Here is a 20,410-nt window from a genome sequence, read left to right on the forward strand (position 1 = left end):
GACCAAATCCAGGGAAGCAAGCACTTCTCTTGTGATGGAACTGACAAAACTATTTCCATGAAACCTCCCACTCCTCTACGTAGCACTTCACCCTCCCTCAGTGGGTATGGATATCCACTTGGGAGAGTGGACTTTGATCATTATACTGGCCGGGACAGTGAAAGGTCCTTGAGGCTCTCAGAGAAGCCTCCCTATTCCAAATATAGCTCAAGGAATAAATCCCATGACAATGTCTACTTTCTCGGAGGGCTGGAAGGCCGGAAGGCATCTGGCTCGCTCCTGGCCATGTGGAATGGCAGTTCCCTGAGTGACACTGGCGCCTCCCCCATCAGCAGATCAGGGGCAGCCAGCATGCCTTCAAGCCCAAAGCAAGCCAGGAAAATGAGTATCCAGGACAACCTGACACTTCAGTCCAGGGTGACCAGACACAAGGAGCCAGCATCTGAAAGCATCAGTTTAAGAACTAGGAAGTATTCAGGCAGCAGCCTGAGTCACATGGGAGCCTATAGCCGATCGCTTCCCAGGTTGCACAGGGCCACAGAGAACCAGCTGACGCCTTTCAGTTTGCCTCCAAGAACCTCTCTGGGTAATTCCAAACGAATGAAACCGGGGGAAAAGGATCTACCTCATAGCGTAATAGACAATGACAATTACCTGAATTTTTCTTCTTTGAGCTCAGGGGCTTTACCCTATAAAACCTCTACATCTGAGGGCAATCCTTATGTAAGTTCCACCCTCAGTGTCCCTGGAAGTCCTCGAGTGGCTCGGAAGATGTTTCTGGCCTCCACCTCCTCCTGTACCTCTGATGACCTTGACCGGGCCTCCTACTCGGGGACTAGCTCTGGTCAGTCATGTCCTCCTGGAGAGCCAGACAGAGTGTTTGTGGCCAGGAGGAACTTCTCTTGCGGATCTATTGAGTTGGATGATGCAGATTTGGACAGCCTCAGACAGGCCTCAGGAACTCCCCAGCCTGTCCTTCGGGAACGGAAAAGCAGCATTAGTTCCATTTCAGGACGCGATGACCTGATGGATTATCACCGGCGGCAGAGGGAGGAGAGACTCAGGGAGCAGGAGATGGAGCGATTGGTAATCTTCTTCATCTGACTTGACTTCCCTGTTTCATTGAACAGCTTCTTGGAGACAAGCTCCAAGGATTTATGTGGGTGTATAGAATGTCCATGTGCACCGTCCACTGCTGTCCCTTTCTAGAATTTCTCCTGCTATTCTTCCTCTTCCCAGATCACTGTTAATTGTCACCTGTGGGTATTTTGAAGGCCCATATGTGCCTAATGTTATGTTACATTGCTCCACAGAGTCTCACAAATATAAATTATTGATAAACCTAACAAAGGTAGTTGTAAATTTTACCGAATTTCTTGTAAGTCGCACAAACTTTTTCTTTAAGAAAAGGAGGAAACACCAATTTGTATTATTTATAATCATCAAATTTACTTGTACATGGTATGATAGAAATAATCAGTGAAATCACAATGCATTGGGAATTAGGCAGTAAAATTTTCTGTGTAGTAAATTGTCTGGAAAGTTAAAAGGTTGCCTAAATGGTGCGCACCCTTTGTTCTGCACTGTATACGCCCTTCAGCCATGTCCCTTAGTACACATAGTGACTCCCAACCACACACACTCAAATTTTTTTGAGTTGTCTTTTCCTATTTAAAATGGATTTATGATTATTGTGGAAAAATATTGAAAATAATGAGAAAGGAACAAACATCCCTCAAGAGTCCCATTAGTGAAGAGGACAAACTACTGCATTTTTCTATTCTTTTCTTTTAAGCATAGGGTTTTATTTTGCTTTGTTTTTATTTTTAGGATAAATAGGTGTCAGAGATTATTTTGATTCATTAATGATGAATTCTGTATTTCCTTAATGAGGGTAGCTGTAGGGTGGTAAAGCCTGGTTTACAAAAGTGTAGGAGTATCAAAAGTATTTTAGTTAGTAAAAGAAAGTAGGCTGGAATAAGATTTCTGAATCACATACCAAACTAGTTAATGCCCTATAGGACAATACAATTGTAACCTTTGGATTACAATGAACAGAAACCATTTGCATCTATACAGGACAAAATTTGTTTGACATTTTAGAAAGAGAATCCTTTGTATCACTCATAGTTTTTGATAGGTTAATGTCTATTCTTACAGTTTCCAAATGTCTTAATCAGTAATAGTGAATGAATACAAATGTATGTACCCTAAGAGAGTTTGATATTACTTGGGTGAGTCTGTTAGACGATGCTCCAACATGACAATTCCCTTTGTTATCATAATTTCCAGAGATTTTTTTCGTAGTCACAAAAAGGCATTGTATTTGGGCTTGATTCATTGACATAAGTTCAGAAGAAGTTTTCATTAGCGTATAAAAGGAGTCTTGTATATGGATCGCAAATCTAGCGTTATGCTTTGCTGAACAACTATTATTAATGAAGCCGGAGAATACACTTCTATCTAATAATTTATTAAGGAATCCAGGAGAGCATTGCAGTGGCTTCCATCTCTCCAGGATTGTCCTCAAATGCTCTTCTTTACTCTTTTAGTCCAAGGATATGAAACCAAACTTGAAATTCACCTCCACTGATTTTCATCTTTCGCACTTATATGTGTCAGTGAATTTCTCTTTCCTCTAGTGTCCCCAAATCTGCTAAGGTTCCTGTCAATCCAGGAAGTGACTTTCCTTACTGCCTGTGAGCCACCAACAGATCCCAGTTCAACTTCTTGGGAGAGCTTTGTGGATATTGGCTCCAAATATGAAGTTATAACTCTTTTTCCTTAACAAGCGGCTTGTCATCTCTGGTGAAATGAGGCTTATTTTAAAATATGACACCCTAGGTTTGGTCTCTGTTGCATTGTCTGTTTGTGTGATTACATCCCACTAAAGGAGTACAGATTGTTATTGAGCCTATGCAAGTAATGTTATTGCCATTAAAAACTAAAGTGTCTTAGAAAAAATATTTCTTCCTAAATTCTGAGGGGCCAAGCAGAATAAGCTACCTTTAAAAGAATGTTTCATTTCGTTTGCAAAATCAGAGTCAACTAAATTGAAGTTCAGAGATAGATCAAGGTGAACGCTACAGGGTTTTCCTCATCGGAAAATAAAACATTTAAAATAATACCAATTTTCCAAAACACATAACCACATTTAGAAATTAGATTTCCTATATCAGTTCGGCCAGTTATTTGTAATTAATTCTTATTCTTCTGCCTCTTGGGTCATTAATTTGATTTCATGAAGTCATCTATTTCTGGACTAAAAGAAGTCCTGAAAATCTGATTTAGCTGCCTAGTACTTTCTCATAATTGTCTACGTAATGTCAGCTCAGAAGCCTGTACCCATAAATCTATTCTTTGAAATATCAAGAGTGCCTGGTAAACGAGGCTCTGAGACTGTCTTTCTTTGTTAAAGGCACATTCTGGTCTGTGACATAAGCAGAGTTTTAGGTAAGCATGAGAGAAAAGCAGAGACTATTTGGTGAGGATAAGAGTAAGTGCACATGGTTAATCTATGATTAATTTAATAAACAGTATCAGCAAGAAGGAGAGTTAAAACTTCTATCAGGGCGTAAGAAGTTGGTCTTATTTAATCAGTGTTTCTCCTGAGGGTAAAAACGTATTACAGAGTGAGGACATTGACATATATCTAGGGTCTTTCTGTAAAGTATGCAATCTCTGAGCTTTATTTATATTATAGTATTTTACCTGTACAAAATTAGTCTAGGGAAGTCTGAGCTTCTCATTTGTCTTCCTATGTACCTTCCTATGCAATTCTTGATAGTGTTGAGCTGTTAATAATATTGTAAGGGGCATGTATAACAAAAAAACCTAATAATTTCTAGCTTTCTTCTCTTTGTCAGGTTAAGGAACAAATGTTTGTGATTGTCCAGGGGTCCTCTGTGAAATTTTAAAGATAGGTATAACAGATACCTTGGGGAAAAAATTTTTTTTTTTGTTTGTAGGGTCTGATCGTGGGAAGGCAAACATCAAATATTAATCAGAGACTTCATCGCTTGAATAGTATAGGATTGTGGATGCCTGAGAGCAATGACTGTTCGCAGTTTGGTTATCAGATAATTAAGCGACAGTTGGTTATTTTACAATAAACAAGAATGATCTTAAATCATTCAGAAATGACAAACTTTTTTTGTCATTTTACATATGCAAGGATATATCCCAGTTAGCATAAGACACATGAAGTTACTCATGAAGACACTGAAACTCTGCTTTCTGGGCAGATTACATAGAAAAACAAACTTTTACTGCCTTTTGTAAACATAGACGGATTTCTCCAAGAACTGTGTGTCATTTCAATAGAGATAACTGCATTTTAGTTTTACATTAATTGTATATACATTACATTTTTAAAAATTATTTCATAAATAAACCCATTAAAGTTGTACAAACTTTGCCAACATTTTAATATTTTATTATATCTTCATAGACTTAACTATTTGCACATATTATAAACCAAGGCAAATAAAGTTCCATTTCTGCAAAACTACAATTTTTTAAATTTCCATCAACTTTTGTTCCTCACAGTCTTCTTTCACAAATTGGAACAACTGAACAACTTTAAGACAAAGGTACTTAACTTAAAGACATTGGAAATTATGTTTAAGCTGACAAATCAGAGAACGTAATTACTAATGATATAAAAAAGGTTGTCACAATTATAATTCAGTTTAGATGAGCACAGATTTTATATTTTTCTTAATCTTAAACATGATCTGGAAGTAATCTTAGCTTATCTTTTCAGTAAACTAATATAAGACATTTAAGAAGTTCAGATAAACTAATCTCTATGATATAACAAATCCAACCTATTTAAAAATGGAATTACACTTCTATTATACTGTACACTGATAAAATAAGGCAAAGACACAGATCTGTTTTTTAAAACCAGGCTATCGAATCAACCTGGCTTGTGTAAGCATTCACTTTAATCATGTAAACCTGTTTTCTAAGGGAAAAAATGCTTCTGAAGTCAGCAGTTTTAATGAGAAAGGTCTTTTTCTAAAAGGGGAACACATTAAAATTATGTGAATTTCATTTTATTTTCTTGGAATTTGGGAAATGTTAGATTTATTTAAATGCTTATTAGTCTTTGTAAACTAATCAGAAGCAGTGGTCCTTTATTTTAATTTATTATTAACCTCAGGAGATAGGAAAATATTTCACCCACACACAGTGATTTCCCCCACCCCTCAGGTACAGAAACACAGACAGATAAAAAACTTATAGCATAAATTCCACAGCGTCAGCTACAGATCAAAAGTAAACACTGGAACACAAAATCTCACTGTTCCAGATCTCAAAAGACTAGTCGCTTTTCCATTAGGCATAAAATATTGTCCTGATTTGAGCTCACAAATAGAAAAACAATAAACAAATGTTCAGTCATCTTTCACGTGAGCAAGACTAGATTCCGGTTCTACCCGACAGATCACCAAGTTTAAGTGGTCAGAACATAAAACCAGATTCCACTCATTGTTGCCACCAACGAGGATAATAACTGTTGGCTGTGTGCCAACCAAAATCCCAGTCAAACTTGACCAAGAATCAGAAACAAAAGCACAGAGTAAAAAAACAAAAACTTCAGAGAATACCGAGTCAGTGAAGGTAACGTTCTCCTGCCATTTGGGAGATACTCCAGGAGCCAAGAAAAGCTCTGCCTGGGCTTCCAACCCATGAGATATATTTTGTGAGCAATGTAATCAGTCCACTTGGACATTTCACTGGGACCTCCATATTGTCAAAGCATAATTTACAAAAGGATAAGCATAACTCTTGCACAAATAGATGCCAAAGATTTTTTGAATTCATTAACGAGGAAACCAAGGAGGATAAAGCTGGTTCATGAAGCATAATTTCTGTAGTATTTTTCAGCTTAGCTGAGATTATGACAGTGTTTCGTTTCTTTTTTTATATACATATACTTGTTTAATCTTTATTTGAAAACTCAAGATAATTACATTGATTATTAAAGATTGAACCCTAATTACAAACCTCCTAGAACGTATTAATGAGGCATAGGAATCCATTTGGAATCTATATTAAATAGCTTCCAACTGCTGTGCTATTTCAGATACTTAAGTTTTTTTAAAAATAATTTTTCTTCCGTCTTTCTTGCTCTCAGCTGCCAAATATTGCTTTTGTCAATATGCCAGCCTTTTCCTTTTTCTTTTTTATGATTTTAGAAATCAGATAGCAAGTCTTGTTTAAAAATATTCCAACCTAAGAGTTACTAGGTATGAGGTCTTGAGAGGGTCGTGTGTGCATGAAGCATGTGCACTTCAGTTCGTCGGCCTTGTGACATCCTTTAGAGCCGGTCAGTGGTCACTTACTCTCCCTAGTTCTGACCTGTTTTCCAAGTAGGGGTAATGGATAAGGGCTCTCCAGTGGGCTGGTATGCTGAGCCTTTGACTAAGTAGATGAAGCTAGAGAAGTCATTAGAAAGTAGACAGAATATTATTTTAATCATCTCATTCGATACCTGCATTCCTTCCAGTAATACAGAAGTGGTTCTTCATAGGGGCCAAGGCAGTTAAAATTATTTTTAAAAGAAAAGGAAAAAAAAAAGAAAAACTTAAAGCCAATCCTACTGCTGTTAAGAGCATTCATTTGGTTCCACTGCCAAAAGCATCTGTGTGCTATTGTGGAGAAGCCAGTGGACTCCCACAAATTGCTTTGTAGCAATCCAATATTTTCTTTCTGGCTGATGACAGTCATCTGTGGTGCCTTGATAAATAGCATTGTCGCCATTTAGAACTATGTAGAGCCACACTTGGTATTCATTTCTCAAACACGTTGTAATATGATGCCAGCTTTCATCCGGCACCATGGAATAAGGTTTTCTAACTTTTTACATGTTCTACCACCCTGAAGATAAGGTTGGCTTTCTTTCAAGGCTCATATTAATATTTCCATGGTAGTTATTAGTTGAATAGGTGAAATGTCTGGATCAACAATTCTCCACTGCTTGGAAGGTGTTTTTTCCAATAGCTTTTCTGAAAGCAGTTTACAACTAAAGAATTTCAAATTGCAAGAGGCTGGGACCAAATCTATCTTGCTCACCACTATACATCTACCTCCCAGCCAGATTAGACTATGGGAAGCATTGCATACATGCTTTTGAGAAGAGTAAATGCATGTTGATACCCATTCAAGACATTCATTCTGGCTTTCCTTATTCTGTGTGCAGGCTGTACCAATAGTTTCCAGCCATCCCAACCTTAAGTTTTACATTTAGTTGTAGTTAACAGTCAGGCTCTATACAGAAGAATGCAAATACCTAAACATGAGTACATTGTTTTTACTTCCAGAAATGGGGAAATTTCTTTCCAATTTCAATTAAAAAAGGAAAAGGTGAGAATGAGTTGTTTTTCTTTTTTTGAAAGTTGGTAGCATTCTTTGTAAGAATTCATGCTCTCCAGGATCATGCAAAAACCAAGGCTTGTGTACTTTTGAGTATACCATAGATCTAACATTTCTAAAAATAAGTAAAAGTGCAATTGAACATATTTAAGTTATGGAATTTTATAAAATAAATGTATATGTGCTCTGATCTCCTTAAGGTGATAAGATATAGATACTATTTTAAAGATCAGAGTGTAAACGGGTTTTATACTGCAGTTTTATAATTAGGAAAATTTGTCTGGGAACCCAAGAAGAGGGAATATTTTCAGGTGGAAGTTACTCTAACTGTAACTGTGTTGCTTCTTTCCCTGCATCTTGCTGCCTACTCTTCAGTGACTCCTGACCCCAAATGAAAGTGGGCATTCAGACCTTTTCATATTGTAATTTGTTTTTTTTCCATTCATATGATTTTTTTAAATTAAAGTTTATTGGGTGACAATTGTTAGTAAAGTTACATAGATTTCAGGTGTGCAATTCTGTAATACATCATCTATATCTCACATTGTGTGTTTACCAGCCAGACTCAGTTCTCTTTCCATCACTGTATATTTGATCCCAATTAATCTCTTCTACAACCCCTACCCCACCCCTTACCCTCTAGAACCACTAAACTATTGCCTATGTCTGTGAGTTTTTGTTTCTTCATTTATTTGTCTTGTTCTTTTGTTGTTTTCAGTTTTATATACCACATAATCAGTGAAATCATATGGTTCTCTACTTTTGTCAGACTTATTTCGCTTAGCATTATAATCTCAAGATCCATCCATGTCGCAAATGGTACTATTTCATCTTTTCTTATGGCAGAATAGTATTCCATTGTGTATATATACCACAACTTCTTTATCCATTCATCTATTGAAGAACATTTTGGTTGTTTCCATGTCATGGCCCCCGTAAATAAAGCTGCAGTGAACATTGGAGCACATATATCTTTATGGATAAATGTTTTCAGATTTTTTGGGTAGATACCCAGGAGAGGGATTGCTGGGTCATACGGTAATTCTGTTCGTAGTTTTTTGAGGAACCTCCACACTGCCTTCCATAGAGTTGCACCAGTCTGCATTCCCACCAACAGTGTATGAGGGTTCCTTTTTCTCCACAGCCTCTCCAACACGTTACTATTTGTTTTGTTGATGATAGCCATTCTAACTGGGGTGAGGTGATATCTCATTGTGGTTTTTATTTGCATTTCTCTGATGATTAGTGATGTTGGCATTTTTTCATATGTCTATTAGCCATTTGTATGTCCTCTTTGGAGAAATGTCTCTTCAGGTCCTCTGACCATTTTTCAATTGAGTTGTTTGTTTTTTTGTTGAGTTTCATGAGTTCCTTATATATTTTGGATGTTAGCCCCTTATAGCAAAAGAAACGATCGACAAAAAAAAGAGGCAATCAACCGAATGGGAGATTTTTTCATATTGTAAATTTGACAGCATTTCTTGGTTGGGTACAGAATGGACAATATTAAGAGAATGCTTATTGTTGTGCAGCCATAACATTAATCTTTTTTTTTTCCCTTAAGAAGAATGTGTTTGGAATGTGAAAGCAAGCTTAAGTACTGAAAACTATTGTGTCCTCTAGTCAGAGTTGAAAGTCATCTCCTGTCTGATATTGCCCTTCCTCGTGCTACATTCTGACTATAGTTTTATTTATTTATTTGTTTTTAAGTATTTGCACTAGTGGAAAGTGAGCCAGTTAAACTGCAAATGGGGTGAAAGGTTGGTTTTCTAATCAAGTAAAGTTGGTGGCTCAAACTTTTAAAACAGGATATTAAGAACTTGTGAATCTCTTCCTATATTCTGAGTCAGAATGTCCACTGTTACATTAATTGATTTAATCTTCAGATTTAGCATAAGCCTCATTTATTTCTGTGGAGCCTTGCTTTCCTTAGCTCTAATGTTTGAAACAACCAGTCAATTCTTTGCTATCCTCTGTCGTCATTCACTTTTATGCCTTGTTTGGATGGTTTATACAGTCTAGCTCAGAAATACAGTGCGAGCCATAAGTGTGAACCATGTAATTTAAATTTTTCTTATGTTAACAGAAATAAAATTATAATATATTGAACAGCACAGGATTAGATTGATGATGCTATCGCCTGAATAAGCTATCTATTCTCTGAGCCAACTTCTTTTATTTCTAATAAAATAAGAGTAAATCTATAACTAGTGGGTAACATAAAGAAGACTTATTTATGGTCAGATCACCTTGAGTCACTAGAGAATAAAGACTTTATATATCTTTTAAATAGCAAATCGCTGGCATATGTAGATATTCAGTATATATTGAAGCGATTAGTCATTAGCGAATTAGGATTGTCAACTCTACCCAGTTAACTGAGAATAAAAACAGTTACCACATCTTTTTTTTCCTTCTTCAATTGGAGGGCTAGGAAGGTAATGGGAAAGGGAAAAATAGTGCTTAGTAATAATCTAGTGACTCCGCATTGGGCAGACACAGTCTATTCTGTGTTACAATAGTCTATGACAGTTTTCTATATATATTTGAAAGCAAAGCCTAGGTTCTTGTTACAGTGGCAGTACAAGCTGTTGCCTCTTGATGGTGCCACACATTTAAAAATCCCTGATTAGAACTAAGGGATGTGTGCTTTGAATCTTGCTTAGCATAGTTTAGCATTCTTGGGCTAAATGCTGATATATAAAAAGTAATTGAGACTAAAAGGAGGCCCTGTATGTCACCATGTTGGTTATGAAAAAAGTGATTCTTTTTTAAAAATGATAAATTGGTACATGAAGACTCATTATTAAATAAGAAATAAAGCTCATAAACAAAATTCATAGAGAAACATACAAACTAGATGAAAATTCAAAATACAGTATATCTATACCAACAGATACATGGGAATGGAATGATCAGGGAGGACCGTTGATACGCCATGGGAAAAGTGATCCCTATATTTATTTTTAATTACTTAGTATCTCTAAATTAAAAGCCATTTATGATCTACCTTTTAAAAAGTTCTCGTCAAATAATAGGTTTATGACGGTGCTGGCTAATTCTCATAATGAAAAATTTTCTTTCCCAGTTGTAGAAAAGTTTACGGAAATATTTGATATGAAGAATATTTTTAAAATTTGAGATTTGTTTTCAATACTAAAAAGGTATTATATAATACAATATTCATCACTTTTTCAACAGATGAATTTTGATTCAACCATCTGAATGTGTACATTAAGACCTATTAGAAGGCACTTTATAAAAAAAAGTTAATTATCTTTTTATTTTGAGGTAATTGTAGAGTCACCTGCAATGATAAGAGATAATTCAGAGATCCTGTGTGTCCCATACCCAGTTTCCTCCACTGGTAACATCTTGTCAACTATAGTACAACATCACAACCAGGATATTGAAGTAGATACAGAACAGTTCTACCACCACAGGGATTTCTCCCATTGCCCTTTTATAGATAGCCACGCCCACTTTCCTACTACCTTCATCTGTTTCTTAATACCTAGCAACCACTCTCACCTGTTTTCCATTTCTGTAATTTTGTCATTTCAAGAATATAGCATAAATGTAATCATATGCTATCTTTGAGTTTGGCTTTCCTCACTCTGCTTAATTCTCTGAAGATTGGGCCAGGTTGTTGCTTATTATCGCTGCTTCTTCTGCTCCAAGTTTGGGACATGCGTGGCAAAAGAAATCCCAGGGAACTCATTTCTGTGTTTTCCCTTGGGTCCTATTTCCTAGCTGACCTGCTGCTCTTTCTCCACATTTCAGAGTTTTCTTGTGTTTGTCTTGTATACTGTATAGGGTTCTTAGTTGTACTTATTGGGGGGAGTAGGATAAAGTACCTCCACGATCCTCTCAAAAGCGGAAGTCAGTGAGATGTGTGTTTCAGTCCACAACAGCCAAGAATTTTGCTATGGTGAAGTCTAATTGACTGCAAGGGGGAAACCTTTCTGTGGGGACATGTTCTGTTAAAGAATTTGGGTTTGGAAAAATTGATGTTTCTCACTCAAAATTGCTAAAACCATATCCCAGCTCTGGAAATGTAATTTAGATTTCAAGAAAAGACAACTTTGAGAAAATGCTAAGTTAAATGAAAAGGAACAAATTTTTCAGACATTATTTTTCATTTTAATTATAGAATAACAGAGCTGGAATTTTGGAAAGCTGTCTTTTCCATCACATCACAAAGTTGTCCTGGGAGAAAGGAAAATGTAATTACTTTTTTAACATCTCAAATATAGAAAGAAGACATGTCTTGCTCATTTTGCATTTCTATGCATAAAACTCTGTAGTATGCTATTTTAATAAATAGTATTTCCCATGTGATATATATCGTATAAATAGTTGCATCACAATACTTTCAGTTAATTTGTGATAGTCCATGCTCCTTTTTTTACATACAAACTTTACTACTTTTTTACTTTATCAACTTCTTTATGCATAAAAAAAAGTTCCTTATACGAGGTGTGACAATTAAGTTCGCGAACTTGTTGCAATGATGTTGCTAAACTTTTTTTGATATTAGAGGGTTATTCATTATGAATTTGTACCAACTGGACAAACAGTTAACCAGGTTTACTATTTGGAAGTGCTGGAAAAGCCATGTGAAAAAGTTAGATGACCTGAACTTTTCACCAGTTCATGGCTCTTTCTTCATGACAATGCACCAGCTCACATGGCCCTGTCTGTGAGGGAGTTTTTAGCCAGTAAACAAATAACTGTATTGGAACACCCTCCTACTCACCTGATCTGGTCCCCAATGACTTCTTTCTTTATCCGAAGATAAAAGAAATATTGAGAGGAAGACATTTTGATGACATTCAGGACATCAAGGGTAATATGACAACAGCTCTCATGGCCATTCCAGAAAAAGAGTTCCAAAATTGCTTTGAAGGGTGGACTAAGTGCTGGTGTCAGTGCATAGCTTCCCAAGGGGAGTACTTCGAAGATGACCACAGTGATATTCAGCAATGAGGTATGGAGCACTTTTTCTAGGATGAGTTCGTGAACTTAATTGTCTGACCTCGTATCTTTTAGGATAGATTTTTCAGACGTGAAGATTCAGTTTAAGGTCTTGTTACCTCTCATGCATTGGTTTTTATTGAACAAAATAAAATATTATATAAAATTCTAAAAGGATTTTAATGGATTGTGTTTTATAGACTAGGGTCTTTCGGGCAAATAAACAAGATCCTCTGGAACTTAGTTAAGCCTATGTGAAAATGTAAACAAATGACTTTTTTCATTAAAGGTGGGGAACAACAGCATCATTTCTTTAACAGAAGTAACTCAGGCACCATGTAGATTTTCTTCTGAAACACTGTCCAGGTTAAGAAGAAAATATCTGGAATGTTTTTCTTAGATACTATGTGGAAATTATGGTGATACTAAGCACGTGAATTTTCTGTCTTTATAACCAGTGTTTTTCAGTTTATAGGGAGAAATGCATTATTTTCCCCCATATATTATCTTAGTTGAGTCACTGATGTTACAAAGTCATTCATAATGGGCATTTGTTTTTCAGATGATATATTTTAATATTTTAAGAACAGTTCACCTCAACCCTAATATTAATAGTTTATAAAAGTGAAACCTCTCATAATCCTCATGTTTACCCATTGATTTTAAATGGCAAAATAATGCAAAGAGGAATTAGGAAAAAGACTAAAATGCAGAAAATCCTAGTTAGATGGCCATTGTGGTCAGAGATGAACTTGTTTGCCTAACAAATGCAAGTAATAACGAGAGGTGGAAAAAGCAAGTTGAGAAAACATTCTTGGGTCAAAAAGTAATAGGATTAATTCAATCAAGTGATAGTATTGAAGGACGTGCTTGATGTAAATGAAAATAAAAATAAACATTATCCCAGCGTATATATGTATTATATATAACCTGTAGAATTATAACGTGAATGTGTTAATAATTAAATATATTCTATACTTATTTTATATTCCTATGTATACATTTTAAAGTTCAAGTTCCTTCTAAATAGGGACACAACTAGAAATAGTAATAGAGGTCAGCAGGTTTAAGGGAGATGTTGACACACTGGTGAGTAACAGTAATTTTTTTAAAAAATGATCAGGAGTGTGAGGAATTGATTTATGAAGTAAGATTAAAAGAACTGTATATCTTTGTATGAGCATGAGCAAAGGTAGGATATGGTAAGGTCCTCAGGTATCTGAATGATGCAGGCACCCCCGATGATCTCTGGAGTTAAGGTGGAGCCAGGGGTAATGTGCAATAGAAATCTAGGATTCCTGTCAAGTGTCAAGTGTGTGCACTAGATAGGAGAATGGATTTTTGGAAGGTAGCTCTTTCTAGAAGCTACCCTGATGGATTAATGTGCTGTAGGGAATATTTGTTGCTCTGTATTAGTGGGGATAGAGGGACCAAATGCCAGTGAGACTGAAAAGATTTCTTCCCTGGGTTGCTATGGCAACTGGACAGAGTTCTCCTGCCAGGAGCTCAGGCACATGGTCCACCAAGGGGAGGGAATTTGGGACAGTGAAGGATTTTTCTCTCCTTCCAGACTGGCAGACAAATCCCATAGATTTGTGAATTTTTCAGGGAGACATTTTGTTCCATAACACATTTTTCCTATATTTCCTTTCCCTGGATGTTATTGGGTTTGGTTTTGAGGTTTGCTTGTTAACCTGTATTATAGATGGTTCCCTAGAACCCCAAGACAATTACTTATTTTACTTCAAATTTTTGATGGAAATCATCTCTAATTGTGGTTAACAAACACTAAGCACCTGCTATGTGACAGGCACCAACTTTAGATTTCATGGTATAAAGTGTGTAAAATATTCTCTAACACACTCCCTTGTCGAATTCTCCCAAGAACCCTACGCTAGGTGCCAATCTTACCATCTCTGTTTTAGAGACCAGGTAATAGAGACTTGAAAGGTTGAACTTAATGAGAACTTCTGTGTTATAGGTCTGGTAAGTGCCAGAACTTCAAATCCAAATCCTTGTTCTTTCCATATAATCAAGCTTAGACACTTAGAAATTCTGCTCTGACTGTCAGAGCAGAATTCTGTGGGAGACAAAAGTCAGTGGTTCTGTGGGAGACAAAAGTACAATCGTTACAACATTAACATTACAGAGAGCAGCCCTGAGCTTCCTTCATAAAGAGTCCTGATATCTTTATTTCAAAGCACTTCGCCTATTTCTGGTCACTTTACTCCTAATTTTCCTGGAGAAGTGGGACGTGCTCCTTCTCTTACAGGATGTCCAATAGGCACAAAGGCAGGACACACTGTTCCCGAGTGCAAAGGGCTGGGAATGATGGGGAGTGAAGTGTCAAGCATCGTCAACTTCTTTGAGATGGGGAATGTGTGTGTGTGTTTGTGGGGGGGTGGGCGGTGTGCAGCGGGAGGCTGTAAAGGAAAGTGGGGACGTAGAAGAGTGGAATACAGAGTAATATAAGGATAATTAAATGTTTCTTTTGAGGGGGGAGGTTTGAGTACATTTTAAAACAGAGGGAAGGAGTCAAGAGAGAGGAAATAAGAGTGTAGGAGAAGGGATAATTGGGATATCCCACAAGGATAGTGAGAGGCAGTGGTGCAATGGTGCAGGCAGTTAGCCTGAGGGATTAGCCTGAGTTCTCCTTAGATAAGAGCTAATATATTGTGTTTATTTTGTCCCAGACACCATTTTAAATGCTAGCCATATCTATCTATAAAGACTTACAGAACCCACTGAAAGCTATTATAGTCACAATTATCTTTTATTACAGGGAAGGAAGAGACTCATAGGGCAGTCAGGCGGTTCCAAATGTGAAGCTTCCACTTTCCTCTCCCTGCGGAGTCAGGGTGTGTTACTCTACCCACATTGGTGTGTGACAATATGCATGAATATTGCAACTGGGGAAGCTTACCTGAGCTTTGCTGTCCAGAGATTTTATTGGAACTTCATCACGTAGGCATGATTGATGGATTGTCCCTGTGGTTAATCTCTGTCTCCGGGTTGACTGATACCACGTGACCCAAAACCTCTACAGTAAATCACATGTTTGGTCATTTTGGAGTGGCCAGCTTCCACCCTAGGAGTATCAGATGCAGCCAACTTTGCCCTAAACATAAACACTCTTCTTGGGTATGATATAGATTACCTTCCAGAAGTCAATAGCAAAGCCTAGACCTTTCGTTGTGCAAGGCCAGATTCTTTATTACACAGTACGTAACTAAGCTTCCTTTAGTAGAATCCCTGAGTCGGTCATCTCCAATTTTGGGTGAGTTTACCTGCATGAAATTAAGCAAAGTTTATCAGTTATAATGGACTTCTGGGAGGGTGGGAGAAGAAAAGAAAAGAAAAAAAGTGTTTTTCAGAAGCTTAAAACAACATAGGTGTATTTCTCCTTCACACTGCACAGTCAGCATGGGTTGAATGAGGACTCTGTTCCATATATCCTCACTCGGGATTCAGGCTGAAGTGTCCCTCTGCCATGGCAAAGCAAGGCGTGGAATGAATCATGCACTGGCTGTTCAGACAGAAGTGACACACATTGCCTCTCACATTTCACTGGCCAGTGCAAGTTTGACAGTCATGTCTTACTTGGTGGTAGGGCAGAGAACTATTTTATCTTGTGTCCAGAAAGAGAACTGAACACAGTAGTCCCAGTTACTACCCCAATGGATTTATCTCTAAAAACAAGTAGACGCACATAAAAGGCTTTCGGCTATTGTTAGTGTTCTTCCTCATGATTGTCCTACCTAATAAGACATCAGAATCTGTGGAATCCTAGAAATTCTGCTTACTTGCTATCAGCCCTGGCTCTTGTTCTGTCATTCACTTTCAGACCATGGTCTGTGATTCTTGTTGGTGCATCCTATGAATTTATTTCAAAAGTTTGTTTAGGGCTATTGGGATCTCTTGGGTCCTGATACAAAGAAGAAAAAGGATGGCTGTTTTCTCCACATGTACCTCACCCCTCTTCCTCCAAAGAACCCCATCTCTCTAGCCTTATAGAAGTTGCTGATCCCTGAACATACTGTGATATACTGTGATATTCCGCAACTCTATGTCTTTGCTGATATGGCTTCTTAAGAGAAATGCCCTGCCCACCCTGCCGTCCAACAGACCACACAGACTCATTTGTCCTTGTGGACTCAACTCAAATTTGTTTTTCTGTAATTTTTGTGTATTTCTTCCCCATATGTGAATCCATACATTTTTTGTAACCTCTGTTGTCACTGTTTTCTTTTTTTAAATATTTTTACCAAAATATAGCTAACATACAATATTATATTAATTTCAGGTGTGCACCATAATTATTGAACATTTATATACCTAAAGAAGTGACCACCAGGATAAGTCCAGCAACCATGTGAGACTGTACCATGCTATCACAATATTATTGACTATATTCCCTATGCTGTAAATTACATCCCCATGACTTATTTGTTTTATACCTGGAAATTTGACCTCTTATTCCCCTTCATCTTTCCCCCCTTTTTAATTTTTCCATTACAGTTGACATTCAGTATTATTTTATATTTCAGGTGTACAGCATAGTGGTTAGAAATTTCTATAATTTAAGAAGTGAGCCCTCTGACTAGTCTAGTACCCACCCGGCACTATCCATAGCTATTACCATATTATTGACTATATTCCTTGTGCTGTACTTTACATCCCCATGACTATTTTGTAACTATCAATTTGTACTTCTTAATCCTTTCACCTTTTTCACCCTGACCTCTCCCATCTGGCAACCATCAAAATGTTCTCTGTATCTATGAGTTGTATCTGTTTTGTTTCTTTGTTTATTTTGTTCTTTAGAATCCACATATAAGTGACATACATTTTGCATCTGTCTCTCTGTCTGACATACTCCACTCAGCACAGTACCCTCCAGGTCCATCCACGCCACTGCAGATGGCAAAAACCTATTCCCTTCCCTGGCCGAGCAATATTCCACTGTATATATGTACCCCCTCCTCTTTATCCATTCATCCATCCACGAACACCAAGGCTGCCTCCATATCTTGGCCATTGTAGAAAATGCTCCAATGAACACATGGATTCCCACGTCCCTTCGAAGTATTAGGTTGGTGCAAAAATAATTGTGTTTTTTGCAATTATTTTTAACCTTTTAAACCGCAATTGCTTTTGCACCAACCTAATAGCATTTTGGGTTTCTTCAGATAATTACCCAGAAGCGGGATTACTGGGCCCTTCTTTGTCTCTTGTTATAGCCTTTGTTTTAAAGTCTATTTTGCCTGGTATAAGTATTGCTACCCAGCTTTTTTCTTTCAGTTCCATTTTCATGAAATGTCTTTTTTCATCCATTTAGTTTCAGTCTGTGCCTTTCGATCTGAAGTGAGTCTCTTGTAGGCAGTATATGTAAGGGTTTTGCTTTCTTATCCATCAGCCCTCCTATGTCTTTTGGTTGAAGCATTTAATCCACTTAACATTGAAAGAAATTGTCGTAGTATTGTCATTTTATTATTCAGATTTTTTATCTTTCTTTTTTTCCATCTTAAAGAATTCCCTGTAAAATTCCTTGTAATACTGGTTTGGTGGTGATGAACTCCTTTAGCTTTATCTTGTCTGGGAAGTTCTTCATCTGTCCTTCAATTTTAAATGACAGCCGTACTGAGTAGAGGAGTCTTGGTTGTAGGTCCTTGCTTTTCATCATTTTGAATATTTCGTGCCAATCCCTTCTGGTTGCAAAGTTTCTGTTGAGAAATGAGCTGACAGTCTTATGAGAGCTCCCTTAGAAGTTACTGGCTGTCTTCCCCTTGCTGCTTTTAGGATTCTGTCTTAGTCTTTAAACTTTGCCATTTTAATTATGATGTGTCTTGGTGTAGGCCTCTTTGGATTCATCTTGTTTGGGACTGCGTTTCCTGGACTTGTATGTCTATTTCCTTCTGCAGGTTAAGAAAGTTTTCAGTCAATATTTCTTCAAATAGGTTCTCAGTCCCTTGCTGTCTATCTTTCTCTGGTGCCCGTGATGCAAATGTCGTTATGCTTGTTGTTGTCCCAGTGGTCTCTTAAAGTAGCCTTATTTTCTTTTCCTATTCTTTTTTCTTTTTGCCATTCTGATTGGATGTTTTCTTCTACCCTGTCTTCTAAATCACTGATTTGATCCTCTGCTTCATTTAGTTTGCTGGTGAATCCTTTTAGTGCATTCTTCATTTCAGTTACTGTATTCTTCACTTCTGACTCATTTTTTTTTTTTTTTTTGGTTTCTATGTCCTTTTTTGTGGTTGTTGACTTTTGTTGAAGTTCTCACTAAGGTTCTTGAACATCCTTATAACCATCGTTTTGAACTCTATGTCTGGTAGGTTGCTTGCCTCCAATTCGTTTAGTTCTTTTTCTGGAGTTTTCTTCTGTTCTTTCATTTGGGACATGTTTCTTTGTTTCTTTGTTTTGGCTGCCTCTCTGAGTTTGTTACTATGTATTAGGTAGATCTGCTATGTCTCCCAGCCTTGGCCAAGTGACTGTATGTAGTAGGTGCCTTGTGGTGCCCTGGCACAGTCTCCATAGTCACCTGTGCTAGGAGCTCCAGGGATGTCCCTTTTGTGGGTTGTGTGCCCTCCTGTTATATTTTAGCTTTGATTGCTACTGGCATGTTAGAAAGTGGGATTGGCCCTCAGGCTGACTGGCTGGGAGGTTTGGCCACATCCATAGCTTAGGGTTGTGCAGGGGGCTTACTCCACTGAGTGGGATTTGCCCCAGTAGGCTCTGGTGCCTGTTGAGACCACCCTTTGTGTGTGCCACTTGTGGGACTAATTGGGTAGTGCTCTACTGTGGTCTGAGCCAACCTCCAAGTATGTTGGTTCTGGGGCTTCTTGCAACAGGCTCCAGTCCAGTCCCAGGTCACCCACTGCCTGTGACCAGCCAGAGACTACCTGATAGGAGCTGCAGAGTGATCCATGGTTGTTTGATGCTGTACTAAACCTGGAGGCACATGGGGGAGACCACACTGCAAACCAAGGATGACTACCACCAGTACCCAGCCTGGGGTCGCTCTGCAAAAAGCTGGGACACCCCAAGGCCTGCTCTCTTAAAGTTCAGCTGCTAAAGCATCATGCAGTATGCAAGTTGGGTGATGAGGCAGGGTCTCAATGAGTCACCAGAGTGGGACAAGTTGTGTTTACCAGGTTAATATAGATTCTGGTTTGTTGCTAGTGTTGATCCTGGAGCTATTTAGCAAAAGTCTCAGAGCACACTGAGGCCAGTTGTCACCCACCTAGGTCCTGCAGACCCCAATAGTTTTCCAAGAAAGAGTGCAACGTGGGCAGGGCAGGGCTGGCTGCTCACTTAGAAAGTGCCTCTGGTGTTGGGTAGGACAGGTTCTCCGTGAGTCAGCAGGGTGTATCAACGAGCTCACTAGGCCAATCAGATTCAGATTTGGCTGTGTGGGGGTGGGCCCAACACAAGAAATATGGTGCCTACCTGATGGCTGCAGCGGAAGAAAACTCCACGCAGGGCAAATGGCAACTGTCCTTCAGTCTTTTCTCCAAAGCCAAACACCTCCGTCTCTCCCCATGTCTCTGATGCCTCCTGAGTCGCTGTCCCTCTGCCAGAGACCAGCGTGAGTGCCTGTGAGCAAGTGAGTCTCCGTGTGGGCCTTTTAAGAGGACGTCTGGGTCCCACTCGGATGGTCAGCATCCCTACTGTTTTTCACAGCCAAATGTTGTGGGGGCTCCTCTTCCTGGCACCAGTACTCTCGGCTGGGGAGACCAGTGTGGGGCTGGGGTCCCTTGCTCCTACAGGGGGAACCTCTGTGGCTGAGATATTCCTTCCAATTTTCAACCACCACACAGAGGCTTGGGGCCAGCCAGTTTCACATCTCCGTCCCTCCAAACAGTCTTGATGTAGCTTCTTCCTTTATATCCTTAGTTATAAAACTTCTGTTCATCTAGACTTCAGATGGTTCTTCAGGTTGATTATTCCATAATTTAGTTGTAATTGTAATGTGTGAATGGAAGAAGGCGGGCACAGCATTTATCTACTCTGCGATCTTGGATCTCTGTTTTCTTTAACTGATAACCTATTT

The 20,410-nt window shown here is 38.2% G+C and overlaps 1 protein-coding gene across 1 annotated transcript in view; it reads left to right on the forward strand.

Annotated features, from left to right (window-relative positions):
- The window catches only part of PHLDB2 (pleckstrin homology like domain family B member 2), a 103,191-nt gene that overhangs the window by 18,764 nt on the left and 64,017 nt on the right, over positions 1–20,410 (forward strand). The window contains 1 exon segment of the mRNA XM_033127558.1: positions 2–1,086. Within this exon segment, the coding sequence (XP_032983449.1) occupies positions 2–1,086 (1,085 nt within the window).

The sequence above is a fragment of the Rhinolophus ferrumequinum genome, chromosome 2 (assembly GCF_004115265.2).
Source record: "Rhinolophus ferrumequinum isolate MPI-CBG mRhiFer1 chromosome 2, mRhiFer1_v1.p, whole genome shotgun sequence".
Lineage (NCBI taxonomy): Eukaryota > Metazoa > Chordata > Mammalia > Chiroptera > Rhinolophidae > Rhinolophus > Rhinolophus ferrumequinum.